Here is a 17,319-nt window from a genome sequence, read left to right as displayed (position 1 = left end):
ATGAATTAGATCTGCAGCTAACAGTGGGTTGCACCCTCAGCAAGAACGTTCCCGAAACTGTTCGATTCAATAGTTGCAGCGACGTAACTACAGGTATTTGCCCCTTTGCGGGTCATCTGCGGACGGCGTCTTTTTAAGTGAACACCTTATCTAGGATAATATTTAAGAACACTCACTCTTCAGAGGTCTCGCCTCAATACTTCGTTCCTGCGAAGCCAAAACTAAAAAGTGAAATATGTCCTTGGACTAATATCTAAAGAAGCAAAAGATTGCGCCGAGGGGGAATCGAACCCCCGGCTCCCCGACGCTGCTGGATGGCAACGGAGAATTTTACCACTAAACCATCGGCGCTTGTAGATGTTTGGGAGGGCGAAACGAACGCACATGTAGCACGGCTCAGAGCTAACTGCACTCCCAGCGCTTCACGGAGCCTCATTTGTTGTTTTCTAGATGCACAAGAAGCACAATTGGGCTGGCCACTAAGTGATTATGAGCAAACTTCCGAATGTGATGCAATTAGCTAATTTTTCTTGCAACACGGACAAGGGGAATGCCCTGGTCTCTGCATCTGCAAGCCGCAAGCGTAAAGTGACATCCACTGAGGCCAAACTCCGCGACAACCCCACCAACTACAACCGTTCTACAGCGAAACATAGCCCATGCAATAATTTAATGATGCAACGAGCAATCCTCTCAATTTCCCCCCAATGTGGCTTGGTTCTGCATGACGATATGACTGCATCGCAGCATTTGAGTCAAACATGTCGTTCAATTGGAATTAGCGGCAAAGAAGCGTAGCAGAAACGGCCGAGGGTCCATGCAAGTTCCATGGTGACTCATAGTGACTGGCCTGGGCGTTTACGGCTCCTCCTGCTTGTTTTGTCAGCCTTACAGCGGCCACAGCGAACACTTGCCACACTCCTGCCACCAAAGGAAGCCCGGGGACCAAAATTTTAGCGGAGCCCCACCCAATGAACTGTTCTGCGATTAAGTCCGGCCCGTAGACAACCGCCACCAAAGGGAACTTCGATTCACCTAGAGGCTGCTTCCATAATCTTAAAAGTCGCCTCCTGGGCCCTCAGAGGGAAAGGAAGCCTGACATCAAAGTCAATTCACCTTCTTTCTTTCCCATTCACTCTTTGTGAGGCTGCCTTTTGTCGCCCAAGCTTTGCCGCCCAGCCTGGCACCACCCGTACGAAGACGCTGTATTTCAAAAAGCGCAATCACCATTTCATCATCACAGCAAACGTCGACGACAGCAAGCGGATCAGTCATGTCTGAGGCCGGAGGAGCGCAGACTCAGACGCAGACGCAGACTCAAGCGAGTTCGTCAGGCAGGGGAGGAAGGAGAGGCAGGTCCGGACGTGGAAGAGGGGGTCGAGGTCAGGGTGATGGCGGTCGTCGAGGCGGCGGCCGGAATGCCGCTGCCCAGTCGCAACCGCAGAACCAGAACCAGGGCCAGAATCAGGCGGGCCCAGCACCGGCGTCTGAGCCGATTGTGACGGCAGCACCTCGTGAGAGCGCACCAGATGCGTCAGCTTCTGGCTCAGGAAGGAGAGGGAGAGGCCGTGGTGGTTCTCGAGGTGGCCGAAGAGGTGGCGGTCGTGGCGGCTCCGGAGTTGCGGCGCCCGTCCCTGGAACTCAGCGGACGTTTGGTGGCCGTCTCACGACGAATGCTGTCCCCGACGAAAATGCGGCAGCTGGTTTGAGTGCAGCTGCTCCAGATTTCGTGCCTGGGCAGCCCGTTCCTCAGAGATCGTGAGTTTAATATTCGCCACTTATTATGTTTCTGAGACTAATGCCGTCAAAGTGCACCTGCGCCCAAGCAGAAGAAGCCTCAATATCCTCTGGCACCAAAGTCTACAGCAGCAGATTTGCCTACGAGGATCCATGAGGACATTAGCCACGGCCAGTACGAGTGCGTCATTTGTTCAAGCGAAGTGCTGCGGTCATCTCGAGTATGGTCGTGTGGCTTGTGCTGGACTGTGTTGCACTTTTCTTGCGTCAAGAAGTGGTACACGAGCCAGCTCAAGAAGGACGATGACACGCACTCTTGGAGATGCCCAGGTTGCAACTCCAACCTTACCGAGGAGCCCACCTCGTACCACTGCTGGTGTGGCAAAGACATCAACCCGAGAAACGTTCCTGGTCTGCCTCCTCACTCCTGCGGACAAACCTGCTCGAAGCCCAGGTCGACATGTCCACATCCGTGCCCCCTCGAATGCCACGCCGGGCCGTGTCCACCTTGTACGTTAATGGGGCCGACTCAGGCATGCTTCTGCGGGAAGCATGAAGTTACGAAGCGATGTACCGAGACGGACTATGGCAATGGATGGAGTTGCAAGGAGATTTGCGGAGACTTGCTACCGTGCGGCGAGCACTTTTGCGCGACACCATGCCATCCAGGCTTGTGTGGTAGCTGCGAGATCCCAATGCAGGCGAGATGCTACTGTGGAAAGGAGCATAAGGAAATCCCCTGCGATCGACGAGGCGATTTGGAGATGTCCTTCAAGTATGGTCAGATTTCTTCTGAGTCGGAGGATTCTTCCGAGGACAGCTGGTTCGACGGCTCATTCGATTGCGGTGCGACTTGCGGGAGAAAATACGACTGCGGCTTCCATGGGTGTGAAAAGACCTGTCATCCGCAAGATGAAGTTTCGGCTCACTGCCCACTCTCTCCCGACGTCGTGGCAAACTGCCCTTGCGGCAAGACGCCGTTGGAGGAGCTTCTCGACCAGCCGAGACAGTCTTGCCAGGACGAGATTCCTCACTGCAAGAAGACCTGTGGAAAGACATTGTCTTGCGGCCACCAGTGCGTCGACACCTGCCATATCGGCCCTTGCAACCCGTGCTTCCAGAAGATGGACATAACCTGTCGGTGCGGCCGCACCAGTTGCACTTCGCTCTGTCACCAAGGCGAAATCGCGCCGCCGATGTGCATGAGGGTCTGCCAGGGTCAACTGAATTGCGCCCGTCACAAGTGTGGTGAGCGCTGCTGCCCTGGAGAGAAGCGGGCCATCGAGAGAGCCGCCGCCAGACGGAAACACCGCCCGCAGATTGCGGAGGAGGTGGAGGCAGAGCACATCTGTGTTCGCGTGTGCGGGAGAACGCTGAAGTGCGGAACTCATGAGTGTTATCAAATTTGCCATTCTGGGCCTTGCCCGAGCTGCTTAGAGGCTGTTTTCGAGGAAATCAGTTGTGCATGCGGCAGGACTGTCCTTCAGCCGCCTCAGCCCTGCGGCACCCCGCCCCCTGAGTGCCGCTTCGACTGTACCAGAGCTCCACCATGCGGTCACCCTTCGGTCAAACACAACTGCCATCCCGACGATGTTCCTTGCCCGAAGTGCCCTTTCCTCGTGGAGAAGGCCTGCATCTGCGGCAAACAGAGAATGAAGAATAGACCATGCTGGCTTGAGGAAGCTCGCTGTGGACTTCCTTGCGGCAAGAAGCTCAAGTGCGGGTAGGTTAAGCACACGACTACCCGATTGGACATACACTGACAAGTTATCAGCACGCACACCTGCAGAAAGGAGTGTCATCGCCCGGGCGAGTGTGAAGATGCTGAAATTCCTGGCTCTCATTGCGCCCAGCCCTGCGGCAAGACACGCAAGTCCTGCGAGCATGCTTGCCAGGATTCGTGCCACGCCCCTTACCGTACGTGATCCCTGCTCAACTTCCTGACTTCTGTCTAACGATCACCAGAATGCAAGGAAGACCGGCCATGCCAAAGCAAGACCTTCATTACCTGCGAATGCCAAAACCGCAAGAAAGAGGTCAAGTGTCTCGCCACGAAGACGAACCCGACACCGGACCGCGACACCCTCAAATGCGACGATGAATGCCTCCGACTTCAACGTAATCAGCGCCTTGCCGCGGCTCTCAATGTTGATCCGGATCACACCGACGACCACATCCCCTACTCCGACACGACCCTCAAGCTCTTCCGCGAGCTTTCCCTTACGTGGGCTCAAAATCAGGAACGCGAGTTCAGAGTCTTTGCCTCCGAGCCCTCCGAGAAGCGTCTCCGCTTCAAACCCATGCCCAAAGCTCAGCGCGCCTTCATACACAACCTCGCTGCGGACTTTGGCTTCGACTCAGAGAGCCAGGACCCGGAACCTCACCGCCACGTCTCAGTCTTCAAGACCCCGCGCTTTGTGTCCGCCCCGAAGAAGACACTCTCCCAGTGCGCCAAGATCCGCGCCGACGCCGCCAAACTCACCGCCGCCCCGGCCGCATCCTCCTCCGCGAACGCCTCCGCGGCACCGGAGCCCTTCAACGCCCTCCTCCTCACGGCACCGCGCTTCGGCCTCACGATTGACGAGATCGACTCCGCCCTTGCCACTCACCTGAAGTCCCACAACTCCCTCTCCTTCACAACCTCCTTCCTCCCGTCCGACGAGATCCTCATCCGCGCTGTACCTGTCACCTCCTGGGGCACCAGCCCCTCCGCCGTCGAATCGACCCTCTCTTCCCTCAAGCCCCTCGTCGCCCGCACGGTCACAAAGGAAGGCCTCGCCGCCGCAGCCCTCCTCGTCACCGCCGACGCCAACCTCAACGTCCTCCGCCGCGAGGGCGCCGCCGCCGCAGGTGCCGGGGGCTGGAACGCCGTCGTCGGACGCGCCGCGGCCCAGCGTAGGGTGTTCGGCCCCGCCAAGCCCGAGACGACGCGGCCCAGCAGCGGGTTCGTCAGCTTCTCCAAGCTCGCGAGGAAGAAGATCGTCGAGGACTCCGTGGCGGACGATTGGGAGGCTGCTGCGGATGACGAGTGAGGCGGTTTGCAGGGATCAGGATGGGAGACCAGAAGCGACGTTGTTCGGCCAAGGAAGTTATCATTTTGAGATCGTTGGACAAGGAAGGTGCTTGGTGTTTTATCGCCTTGGTTTCCCGCCTTGCGAATATCCATACATCTCCATGATGGCGGAGAGATAAGCTTTAGACTTGTCACTGGGGATGCTTAGATAGATGCCCCACGAAGGGCAATGTGCTTTCACGAGCAACTACCCATCAAAAGGGGACATGTTCAGAATATTGAAATAGACATTACACAAAACAAGAAGAGAGAATAACAAACAAAAAAAAAACGAGTTAAACTTATGCAACACCATTTCTTAATCCTTCATAATTGCTATTCTATCCCCATTCATCCGACAATGATATTGATGCATACTCTGACCGCAACGCAAAGCAAAGTCGCATCGTCGTCATCGTCAACCCTTAAACCCCGCGATATCGCGCAATCTACTTATCACCACGTCGGCTACGTCAAAGCATGCCACGTCAGAATACGATCACGGGAGTCCGAGCTATAAACCCTGCCCTCCACGGAACCCCCGTTTTCTCTAGGCAGGGTTGTCCCAGCCATCACCACCCATCGTGAACGATCTGCAAGGTTGACGAAAACGTATTTCCGTTTCTGTGAAGTCCAACGATTTCATGGAAGAAAGGGAGAAAAACGGTTTGCTCAGCTTATAAACAGGCATTACGACCTCCCATGGACTCAACCGCGGTCTGTGGTTGAGTGGTCCACGCGGCCTGGCCTGGCTTCCCCTGTCCCTTGAACCACCCCGCACCCGAGCCGTGGGTGTAGAAATATCACATCTCACCTGACGACAACACAGTACAGCAGATGTGAATACCAAAATCGTTGCTTCATTAATTATATGCTACTTCTAGGAAGTCGAACGTAGCACCCCGGCCCGTTCTGTGGGCGCCGGGTGGGGGTATCATTCTAGGGACCATCGAGATGGTTATTAGGTGGTAGGAGAGAGACGCTGCCGCCACGAGCCTCCATGAAAATGTCTTCCGCCTCTTGTCGTCTCGCGCAGGCCGTCTTGATCCATCTCAGGAACTCAAGAGGTCACCTTCGCGCGCATGCCCGTGTACCGACTTTGCCTCCGACAGCAGAAAGTCTCCGAAAAGACAGAGAAGAGGGATTCCCGGTCCGACCCCTTCGCTAGGATCTCGGCCACATGCCTGTTGAACCGTTCCTCGTCCTCGAAGTGCTTTCTCTACAAGCGCTGCTTCTCTTCCTTGCTAGCCCCGCCGGTTACATTCGCCAAGAAGTCGGCTATCGCTTCAAAGTAACCCTCCTCGAGGACGCTAGAGTTGTGGTCGCCCGCTGGCAGGGGTTTCCAGATTTTGGAGGGTGCCTGGGATAGCTCGTAAAGCTGGCGCATGTGACGAGGTCTGAGACATGTGTTAGTCTAAGAGCGGTGACATCCAAGACAACACAAAAAACAGGTTGGAGAAGCGGTATCAGACTCTCGTCGTAGGGTTAAATCAAGCGTCTCGAAAGACTCATATTTTGTGGGTGGTGACTTCAGATCATCATATCCGCTGGGAAAAAAACAGGTAGCAAAAATTGGAGGGAAGTTGACTTACGGTACGATCTCGTCCTGCAGGCCAGAGAGAAAAAGCATGGGCACCGAGGTGATGTTGGGAATCACCGACTCGCTCGGCCATACTTGGTGACACAAAAGGGTCAAGTACTTGGCCGGAGGAAGAACGGATGGGATAAGCTTGCGCATGGAGAGGAAGGTGTTCTCCAAGATCAAACCCGCAATATCGCCATCTTTTTGGTTCTTGGCGACAAGCTTGATGGCGACAGCCCCGCCCAAGCTCTGGCCGTAGACAACCAGCTTATGGCTGCTCGTCTCTGCGCGGGCGCGGAGGTAGTCAAGCGCCGTTTGCGCGTCGAGGAAAAGGCCGGACTCGTCAGGCTCGCCGGTGGAGAGGCCGTAGCCGCGGTACTCGAGCATGAAAACATTGCAGCCGATAAAGTTAATAAGCATGCGGGCAATGGGCAGGCGGTGACCGATATTGCCGGCGTTGCCGTGGAACATCAGGATGGTGACATTCGAGTTGTTGCCGCCGCGAGGGCCGCGAATGTAGAAGGCCGAGAGCTTTTCGCCATCGTTTGTCGGGATGACCAGCTCTTCGAAATCTTTAATTCCGTATTGTGAAGGTCGTGGAACTTCGGTGCGGGAATTCGGGGGCATGTGCGAAGGGTAAATCAAAGCCCTGGAGCCACACATGGTCTGGTTAGCTTGCTTTCATTGTGGGGTCGCATCGGAAGAAGGTGGCGTCACATGGACACACACGCGAACCGCTTGGGTTGGGGGCGAAGGGAACACCTACTTCTGCTTGAAGTAGAGGAGGGTCGTCAAGACTGCTGCGATACCCTGCGAGGCAAAAGAGACGGATTAGCTTTGGGGACTAGCATAGCGGTAGAGGCACCATCTCGGGGTGAGGGCCCAAGAGGAGGGGTAGCAGACAGGAAGGTTGAAGGCTCGGTGAGAAAAGATGGGTAGTCCGTAGGACGAGGAGGCGGGAATGGCCATACCGTCGAGGCTATGGCTGGTAGCCGCATGTACGCGCCAACAGTACTGAGCATAGAGACACCCTGCTCAAGATAACTGTTGGAGGGCGACGACGCTGAATTGGAGGAAGACATCTCGAAAGGGTCTGTCTTTTTCCTGGCGGGAGGAAAGGCGGAGGAAAGATTATATTTCCTCAATGCTGGACCAGTCGGCGAGCCCTCAATAGGATTAGGAAGGGACCTGACCAGAATTGATGGGGAAGGTAAGGCCCGAAGCGAGGAGGCAGAGTCCAGGAGAGAGCGGAGCCTCGCGGAGGCGGTGGAGGCCGACGCTAGCGGGCAGCAAGTACAGCCCACGCGGAGATTGGCGGGCAAGGTGACGGGTTTGATGTTAGAGCGCAAGTCGGTATGAGGCGATTGGAGACGCGAGCCAGGTCCAGGTCAACTGCGGTGGGCAGCCAACCGCAGCGCAGGCTCGCAACAGGACGAACAGACAGGGTCGCGCACGGAGCGGAGTGCTAAGCCTGGTGATTGACCGTCGACCCTGGAACCGGAAAGGCTGGCAGCGTTCCCTGATCGGAACGAAACCGAAGATCGGAGAGCGGTGTCAGTTTGTTGAGGAGCCAAAGCTCACTGGCACTGGACCTCTTTTTTTTGGTTCTTGAGTCGTGAATGTTCCGTGTTTCGGGTTGCGAGCAGCAACGACGGCTGGCATTGAAGGCGCGGGAGGACACGGGCGACGGGAGATAGTGGTGTGGTTTTCTTTAGCAGGGCCGCATGATGCAGGTCAGGAGGGAAACCGTGTGAGGCGGGATCTCACAGCCGTGCCGCCGGCCGGGAGTTTTGGGGTGCAGCGATGGCTGTCGGGGGGGTTGCAGCGTTCAGCGCAGTGGGTGTCCTGGGCGGCCTTTTTCAATGTGCATCGAAATTCGAATCGGTGGATGAGGTCGGGGGCCAGCAACGAGGCGGGTCTGAGAGGCTTGTCGATGCGGCAGGTGACCTGATTTGGGGGTTGCCGGCAGGTTCTTTTCGGAGGTGCAGGGCTGCCAAGGCTTGTTGGACGGGCCTTGGAGGCGGAGGCAATCAATTTGAGAGGGTGCGTGAGGAAAGAGTCGAGTTGCGAGAAGCGATGATACGATGTGATCGGTAATGATGATAGGGAGGGGGATGTTGGAGGCGAGATGTCCTGCGAACTAGTTTCCGAAATACGACAACCAGCATGAAGCGAGGGGATATCATAAAAAAGTCAAAGGAGGCACTAGACGGTGTTTAAGGTGTTGGTTGGCTGACACTGTCCCGCTGCGACGCGGACAGACGCGTTGATAGTCTTGTGTGGTTTCATTGCGTTTGTTGCTAAACGCGCCTAGCATGAAGCAATAAACAGCCATCGCATTGCCGGCGGTCCGTCCTTGATATTGGAGATGGAATGCTTGCTGAGCTTACCTTGTGTACTAAACGAGCACGGGATGACCGCTTTGCCATGTTCAAGATGTGAGCTTTTTTGCAGTCCTTCAACGAGATAGAGACTCTATCGCGAGGAAGCAACTTGACATGAATCATTTATATCTTGCGGCAATTCCGTGGATATATTCACTGTTCCTATTCGAGCACGTCGACGATTCATCGCATGTAAGCTTTGGTGGCCGCGGCAAGTCAGCATACACACCAAATGCCACACGAGACAGTGACAGAAGTCTGCTTGATGGAGGGACGGATCATAATCGCCGGAATGGGTAGCCAGCTCCCTCGAATTCAGGGGAACGCATCCAAAGCCGCAACATCGATCAACTTGTGTCCGCCGTCTCGTTGCTTCAATAGGAGGATCTCCCACTGAAACTAGAGGTGGAAGACGGCGTCTGACAGGGAAGGAAAGGGCAAGGCGTGACCTGGTGGGGGATTCTTGCCTCTCAAAATGCAATCTCGGGCCCCCAAGTGCGCCGTGGGCTGACATAGCGGGTTGCGGTGATTGGCAGAGGCCGACAATAGGGGGCAGCTCGGGCGATTTGGACGCTGAAGCTGGAGCTCTGAATGACGGGAGACGCGGAAGCGCATCGGACGGATTGTCGGGAGCTTCCACATTACCTAAGCTGGTTCTGCGCCGGGCTGACTTTAAGGTCACCTTAGCACAACCGCGGCGCGCCATCCATCCACCATGGCGGGGAGCTCATTCGAATGGTCCCCGAAGCTCTCCTTTCGCTGCTCGCTGCCGCGCACTTCCACCGTCCGGATCTAGCTATCCAGGGCAAGACACCTGAACCATCTCAATCTCAACCGCGGAGATCAATGGCGCTGTCTTGGCTGGAACGAGGTGCGACTGGCGCCGAGCTTGGGGCTTGATACTTCATCCTTGCGCTTGCGGGCTGGCTTGCGTGAACAATGTGGCTCAGTACTAACGAATTGCAAGTTACAACGGCGCCGTCAATCATTGAAGCTCCTCGGTCCAGGTGAGATGATCTCGCATCCACTGCCAACGTGGCCTGCAAGTCATGGGAAATCCACGCGATGGGCTCTCCTACGGATACAGCTAAGCTGCCATCGTCGATCCGACTCCAGATTCTATGCTTCCGTTTGCTCGATGGAAACGACGTGGGCCGCGCCCTGAGGCAAGGTAGGGAGGGCGTGTGCAGCAGCCCAAACGCAAGGCCGAAAGGAAAGTGGACATGGGAGGATTTCCAACAGCTGCATCCTCTTAAGCAATCCCAGGCACGGCACGCGGGCAAAGCCACCGACCTAACGCAAGGAAGGAGTCCAGGGCAAAGCCAGGAACAGGAAAAGGAACGACTTTCGTCCGTTCTAATTGCGTCCCTGCAGCCGGCAACCAACAACCAAATTTATATGTCTTTCCACTTGCAAGCCCCCAACGACAAGTCGTTCGTTCGGCCGTCCGTCGATTTTAGACGCGCGCTATGGGGGCGGCGCTGAAGACATGCCCCAACAGGCCAACACTGAAGGGCGGCGATGCACTGCAAATGGGGGCTGCCCGCCAGCTGGGCCATCTCATGCAGCCCGCTAATCAGCGTGCCAGAAAGCGATGTGACGGCCCCCCGAGACGTCGACCTGGACGCCCAACGCGGCGGCAGCAGCCGTTCCATCCCTCTGGGACGTCGTCGTCATCCCTTTGATTCGCAGCGCCAGCCGGCGGATAGGGACAGGGCCCTCGCTTGGTCCGTCTCATGTGGCCGCTCCTTGTCCGGTCTCTTTTGGCAGTCGGTGGTCTACGGATACTACTGGCAAGGCATAGCATAATCTGACCTGAACTCAGCTACTACGGATTCGGATGCGGATACCTTACTCAGAAGATCAGAGTGCGTGGCCTGGCCCTGCCCTTGTCGTGGAAGCCGAGTCGTCCCCAGAATAGAAGCAGAGCGGAAGCTTCTGCTGCTATTCGGTTTACCCCTGAGTTCCGTTCTCTCTCGTCACTCGAACATGGGTTTCTCGTCTCCTTCCGTGAAACCGCGGCAAACGGGACGGGGACGACGACAAGACACTGCATTCCAGTCAACGGTCCGTCCGGAATGTTGCCCCACCGGGTGCAATTGCGCTTCTCATGCTGGCAACGCCCCGAGCTTGTCTATGCAAAAGACGGCGTCGTCGTGATGTGCTTGATTGTGGATCGATGTCGAACGGCATGTCTAGCTAGGTCAGGGACTCATGGCAGCTACAGCTACCACCTTTCTTTAGACATCGATCACTAGCGGAGACCCCCAAGGTAAGGGCATAAGGTACAGAATCCACTGGCCTGCATTTCGCATTTCCACAACAGCTCGCCCTGTGAAGAAACGGGCGAAGCGCGGGGGCGGTCTGCGGTGCCAGGAGGCCAGAAGCCCACCACGGATGCATTCCGTTGCAGCTCGAGGTGGGATCTCGTGCTGCGAGTAAGTGGGAGAAGATGCTCAATGGTCGCCCGCTGGAGGCTGGACGGACGCAAGGACGGTGCTGCGCAGAGTCTCCATATCGTCCACCGTCTTCAGTGTTCCCGCCCGAGTGAGGCGGACAAGATGCAACCACCCCCACCGTTGTCGCCCTGTCTCCAACGATTGGCCGGCCGCGAATTGGCTATCATCCGAAGTACAGCCAATCAGACGCGTCGTTCGTCTGGGTTTTGGATTCATTGGGCCACTCGACACCACCGATTGCTGCTGAATGACCGTCGTTCCCCTGGGATACCGCCTGTCACTGGGAAGGAGCCGGGGTGCGCCTAGCAACAACATGTCGAGCTGCCCAACTGCGATGCACTCCAACGTCTCCACGACAGAGACGGACCAGAGAAAAAAAAAAATCCCACTGCGAAAAGTTTCGTTCGATTCCCACTTTGTTTGCATAGACTTTTTTGCAGTGCAGCCCGCGCAGCTTCACGACTTTTCGCAACTCAACCTCGTCGCTAGGCGTGTCTTTGGCAACCGATAATTCGTCGCGCATTCTCCAGACGAGCGCAATCTCATCCGCCCAGTCCAAACATCATCAGCACGGCCAATCTTGGACAGCTTTAGGCCGGTTTTGACGCCATTGCCCCTCGATTCACCACGCCACCAGCTCCTCCAGCTGTTCGTACTCTCGCTCACTCGTCGCAACCGCAAACTTTCAGTGCTGAGCTCACCTCGCTCAAAATACAACATCGCCCAGCTTGGATTCCCGCTCTGCAGTCCAGGAATCTCAGTCTCCAGTCTTTTACCCGTCGTCACCTGCAGCTGGTCACCTTTTTTCTGGGGGCAGAGATTGCGCGCGTTCCTCAGCTGCGTCTCTCTCTCTACCACATCCAACACACCTGAAGCGCGAAACAAATTCTCACCCCTCCATTCCCCTCCCCCCCCTGCGGACGTCGCCCCCTTGGACCCCTCCAAATAAGGGATTCCAACTTTGGAGATCGCCGGCACAGCTACGTCTTTGAGACGCGAAACCAACACGGAGGAAGCCCCTGACATCTCGAGTTGGATTGAACTCTGAGTTCCTTTGCGCCTGCTTCCCCCGAGCCACCCGCCGTCTCGCCATTTCTCTCATCCTCTCGCCATCCTTCTGTCCGCTGCCGCCGACAAACACACACTTACTCTCATAACACACAATCAACATCCAACAGCAACAACATTCCCCTCGCTCCACGCCCGGGCCTGTCTCCAACATCCATCCCGCTAGTTCACACACACACACACACACACCCGCTACCGACTGCCAAAGTCTCAGCTACGCTTCCCAAAGCTCCAAAACACTCAGTGTCGTCCCCAAGTCTGCCCTTGTTCGTCTCGTACAAGGCACGTCCCGGCTTGCATTGCAGTCCACTTCTTGACGATCCCCCAAGCCCGCCAGCCCGGCCAGTCAGGCGCCGCCCTGAATCTGCACTCTGCAAATCCGCCTGCCGACAGATACACCACGGCCATTCCGTCGCCTCCCCAAACCGCCTTTCATTCTCTTCCGTTAAATACCGCGACCCAGTCAAAACCGTTCTCAGCCCAACGTCCCGCGCCCAATAGAAGCCCATTGTAAGGACAACACATCATCGTACAGCGTCGCTCCCTTCATCATGGTGTCCTTCTCTTGTGAGGTAAGCCCGCCCGTCGCCCTCTTTTCTTCCTCTTCGTCCTCTTCCCCCTCAATCCCAAGGGTCCCTTTACTTCTCCGTACGACACCCCCGTCGGTAACCCCCCCGAGGATCCCCATGTCGTCTTATTATAACCTCTTGACCTGACATCACATCCTCACACCACACACCTTCCACACAAGCAAGACACCAGACACACACCCCTCCAGCAACGGAAACAAACACCCCTCCACTTCCACTTGGATGCTCTTTAATAGTCACTGTCTCGTCCCGTCCCTCCTTCGCCTCCCCGACCATACACCCCCCTCTTCATCCCCCAAGAATCCAATTATCTTGCTCTAGCAACTCCTGCGCAACATCACTGACCTGTCGCTTTGCTCAACCACAGAACTGTGGTGATGTCTTGACGAAGAAGAAGCTCGACCCGCACAGAAACCGTTGTCGAGGCGCCACTTACACTTGCATCGATTGCATGGTCTACTTCCCTGGCACCGAATATCGTTCTCATACCGTAAGTCCCACCAGTTCCTCCTCGAGCCGCCAACGGGCGCCGTCTCCAAGGCTAAGGTAGTCATGTGCTAACCCAACGCCAGAGTTGCATGAGCGAAGCCCAAAAGTACCAAGGCGCCCTCTACAAGGAGAAGAACAACAACAACAATAAGAAGCAGAACAATAGAAACAACATCCAGCCGCAAAACGTACCCCTTCCCGACGACAACATGGCTCATGTAGCATACGTTGAGGACGTCCCCGAGGACGTCTTCGAAACCTACGAATACCAGGGCGGCGGCAGCGACGACGGTGCCTCCCCGGCCAACCTGCCCGAAGCACCTACACCTCCCTCCGCCCCCAATGTCTTTGACTTCCTCGAAGCAGCAACACCCACTGCCTCAACGCTCCAGCTCGGCCAGAAGGAAGTCAACGAAGAGACACAACTGGTTCGCTATGAAGCGAGCACCTTCCTGGACGAGGACGGCGCCATGGTCGACGAGGACCCCCAGGCCATGGTCCAATACGGCGCCGGCTCCATTCCCCTCGACCCTTACGAGACACCCGCCCCCAAGCACGAGAGGAGGAGGAAGGACGGCAGCGAGAAAAAGGACAAGAAGCGCAAGCGTCTTCACGTCGACACTGACCAGATGATGATCGACGCCCCGCCCCAGCTCCAGCACTCCGGCCTCACCGGCGGCATCAAGACCATGATGCGTCCCGTCTTCCCCCCGTCGCCCGACTTCTCCGGCGGCGACGCCGACCCGTCCCCTCTCAGCCCGCTGAAGAAGACGAAGCACTCCAAGCACAAGAAGTCCTCCGAGGGAGGCATCGGCAACAACATCCTCGGCCTCCTCAACATGAACACCAGCAGCAAGACCAAGGCCAAGAAGCGCAAAGTCTCGTCCTCCTCCAAGAAGCACTCCTCGCACCGCCACCGCGACGGCGAGAAGGCCCCCAAGCTCATCGAGTACCGCCCCGGCTCCCGCGATAGCAAGAAGGATGGCGACGGCGACGACAACCAGATGGTCGTCTTCCGCCCCCGCGCCGACGTCTTCCTGTCTCTCGTCAACAAGGGCCCCGAGAGCGAGCGCGGCTGCAGCATGAACAAGGCCCTGAAGCGCTTCCACCGCGAGCGCTCCTCCTCCGGTGACAGCCTCAGCAAGCTGATGGAGGAGAAGGAGCTGTGGCGCTCTCTGCGCATGAGGCGCAACGAGCGTGGAGAGATTGTACTCTTCACTGCCTGAGCAGTCTTGGCTGCTTGAGTTAAATCTCCAACCCCCAAACACCTTTTTGTAACCAACGGATAACCGGGCTGGGGAACTCATAAAGGATACGGAGTTTAAGCGTTTGATGTCTTTTTTCACTGTTTTTATTGGAACGCACAATGGCACATGATACCTACACGATGGAATAGAGAGCCATCGAGCCCTGGAATGGGCAAACGGGCCCTCTCTTCAAGGGGAGAGAGGGCGGACCGTTGGGTGGGGGTGGGGGAAAGGTGTTCGGATCACTTGTCTTGGTCGACAAACAGTATCACTTTTATTTCTCTCTCCTCTTTTTTGATACTGGTCCCCCGTTCATTGTATCCTATGGTCGGCATCGCTCCCAGGAAGCTGGTCTTCAAAGCTTACAACTGACGAGCCAACTGACCCATTGATATGAAGCGCGGGAGTGACACAGTGTCTAGGGGGGATGTTTCTTCACACTTTTTCAAACTCTTCTGTGTATTGAGTAGGAAGGTCGACCAACACGTTTTCTGTCTCTCGTTACATTTCTCTGAGCATCTTGTTGATTTTGACAATTGTGAAGGGAGTGTGCTAATACCTTTTGTATCATCTCATAAGTTTACCTCTATTCTGTGGTATATAATTCATTTCGTACAAACTCTTGGCTTCGGATGTCCTTTGATTGTTCATGCAAACTTCAGTCCTGCATACACCCAGGATGAAATACCACCACTGGTCTTACCCACCTAGCTCTCCGCTCTTTATAAACAATAAAAGTGTAAATGTACAAATGTAAACTCCGCATCGCCTCACCGGGCAGCTAAACATTAAACCCCCTTTCCCATCACGCAAGCCTCAGAGGCAGGATATGCTGCACCATCGCCTCCCGCCTACAGAGGGGACACTCAGGCTTCTCCCTCACCCAGTCCCCGATACACGTCCAGCAAAACACATGCCCACACTGCGTCGCAGACGGGTCCTTCAGCTCCTCCAGACACAGCGTGCACTTCCGCTGCGCCGCGCCCGCGATGTACCCCATCACCTTCTCATCGCTCAAATCATACCTCGCCTCTTCCGCTGCCACCACAGGCGTGTGCGTCACCGCGGCGATATCAACCTTCGCCCCGCCGGCCCCGTTCCCGCCGGGCGTGCCAGTCTCGGAGAGCAGCACGGCCGTGTTCGCGGCGTACGCGTTCGAATCGAGCGACACGTCGACGTGTCCTGCTGCCAGGGCGCGCTCGCGGGCGGCGCGGGAGGTGGAGAAGTCGGAGATCGTGGCGCGGATGTGCAGGTAGGACTGCACGGCGAGCTGGGCGACGAGCAGCACGCCGAGGACCTCGTAGCCGGCGCGGTCGGGGGAGTCGGGGACCTTGCGGGTGAAGACGTAGCGGAAGCCGAGGAGGCGCTTGGCGAGCTCGTAGTAGGTGCCGGTGAAGTAGAAGACGGCGAGGGTGGCGGCGTGGAGGGGCGCGGCGGAGGTGAGGCTGGGGAGGTTGGCGAGGATGTAGGCGGCGAGCTTTTGGCGGGTCGTGCCGGGTGTTTGGTGCTGGCCCTTGGGGAGGGAGGATTGCAGGACGGTGCGGATGCGGGCGCGCACGGAGGGGAGGAGGCGGCCGAGGGCGTAGGGGAGGAGGACGGAGGTGGCGATGTAGGAGGCGCGGCGGGGGAGGGCGGGCAGCTCGGCGGCGGAGGGGTTGCTGGGGGGCACGTGGAGCTGGACGAGGTCGCAGTACTCTTCGCCGAGGGTGCGGTTGCCGGGCAGGGTGGTGAGGGCGAGGTAGAGGGTGTCGGCGAGGAGGCGGTGGAGGGAGGTTGCGGAGTGGGCGGAGCGGGCGCCGAGGAGCAGGCGGTGGAGGGAGGTGAGGGTGTTGGAGAGGTGGCCTTTGTAGTAGGCGTCTTTCTGGTGGGCGCGGATGATGTCGGGCGCGGAGGCGTAGGGGTATGGCGAGGAGGGGAGCGTCGGGTGTTGTGGTTGTTCGGGGGAGGACGACATTATGAATGGTGATTGCGCATTGCGCGCGCGCGAGGCAGGGCGCGGGTTTGTTGTTTGTCAAGTTGTGGTGTTTTTGTCCTCGATGACCTAGTTGAAATGGTAGGGAGGTATGGCGCGACGTCGGGAGATTGTATTGAGAGTAAGGTCGTGATGGAGTATCGTGGACGTGATGGTGTTGAGATGCGCAGCGCCGTTTTTGGTGGTTGGAGATTGAGCCGAGGCGCTGCGACAGCTGCCGGGGCTCGCTGGAGCTCGGCCGGCAATTGTCAGCATGTGTGGTGCATGGCCCGGCGCCGAGCAGCCTTGATGGCGGGGATTGATCCTGACAGGGATCAGGACTACCACTTACAAGCCGTGGAATGTCACCCGAAATGTTTGTTTGACGGTGGGATGAACACGCGGTCCAATGTGCGTCATTGAAGAATTAGATTCATGACTCCTGCTCGCAATTGCCAAAATCGCGCATGCCCTTCTGACTTCGCCGGAGGCAGCAGTTCATACGGGTGATGGGTGAGGATGTTAGTGTTTGGGCGGAGGAACGCGCATACGCACTAACATGCGATACCGGGGTGAGGGGTTTGATAAGATGCGCCGCTGAGTCTCTGAAGCCAACTGACCCGTAATGCCGAAACTGCTCCGTCAAGCTCTCCGGTTCAGAACGTTTTGTGTTTGAGCTTGAGAGAACAAATCCGATTTCTCTCTCCGTTTAAACGGCGCAGCCGACTCTCAAGTTTTCCTTCAACTCACAGAAGCGCTC

The 17,319-nt window shown here is 56.8% G+C and overlaps 4 protein-coding genes across 4 annotated transcripts; 2 read left to right on the top strand and 2 right to left on the bottom strand.

The window, feature by feature from the left end:
• Positions 1-1,273: 1,273 nt before the first annotated feature.
• CGCS363_v000869 (FKBP12-associated protein 1-like protein) lies at positions 1,274-4,769 on the top strand (the record flags this gene model as incomplete). The annotated part of the gene is made up of 4 exons (XM_036632718.1): positions 1,274-1,758; positions 1,811-1,918; positions 3,512-3,654; positions 3,703-4,769. 4 exons carry the CDS (start codon positions 1,274-1,276, stop codon positions 4,767-4,769), a joined length of 1,803 nt encoding a protein of 600 aa, XP_036501413.1.
• Positions 4,770-6,008: 1,239 nt separating this feature from the next.
• bem46 lies at positions 6,009-7,453 on the bottom strand (the record flags this gene model as incomplete). Its single annotated transcript, XM_036632717.1, has 4 exons — positions 6,009-6,186; positions 6,382-7,020; positions 7,138-7,181; positions 7,343-7,453. 4 exons carry the CDS (start codon positions 7,451-7,453, stop codon positions 6,009-6,011), a joined length of 972 nt encoding a protein of 323 aa, XP_036502689.1.
• Positions 7,454-13,323: 5,870 nt separating this feature from the next.
• On the top strand, positions 13,324-14,587 carry CGCS363_v000867 (uncharacterized protein; the record flags this gene model as incomplete). Its single annotated transcript, XM_036632716.1, has 2 exons — positions 13,324-13,362; positions 13,445-14,587. The coding sequence occupies 2 exons, from the start codon at positions 13,324-13,326 to the stop codon at positions 14,585-14,587; spliced, it is 1,182 nt and encodes a 393-aa protein (XP_036502697.1).
• An 826-nt stretch (positions 14,588-15,413) lies between these two features.
• Positions 15,414-16,562, bottom strand: PEX10 (Peroxisome biogenesis factor 10; the record flags this gene model as incomplete). Its single annotated transcript, XM_036632715.1, has 1 exon — positions 15,414-16,562. The coding sequence occupies one exon, from the start codon at positions 16,560-16,562 to the stop codon at positions 15,414-15,416; it is 1,149 nt and encodes a 382-aa protein (XP_036502696.1).
• Between the last annotated feature and the right edge of the window lie 757 nt (positions 16,563-17,319).

Source organism: Colletotrichum siamense, assembly GCF_013390195.1.
Source record: "Colletotrichum siamense strain Cg363 chromosome Unknown KSG_Cg363_contig01, whole genome shotgun sequence".
NCBI lineage: Eukaryota > Fungi > Ascomycota > Sordariomycetes > Glomerellales > Glomerellaceae > Colletotrichum > Colletotrichum siamense.
This window is presented reverse-complemented; position numbering and strand designations above follow the sequence as displayed.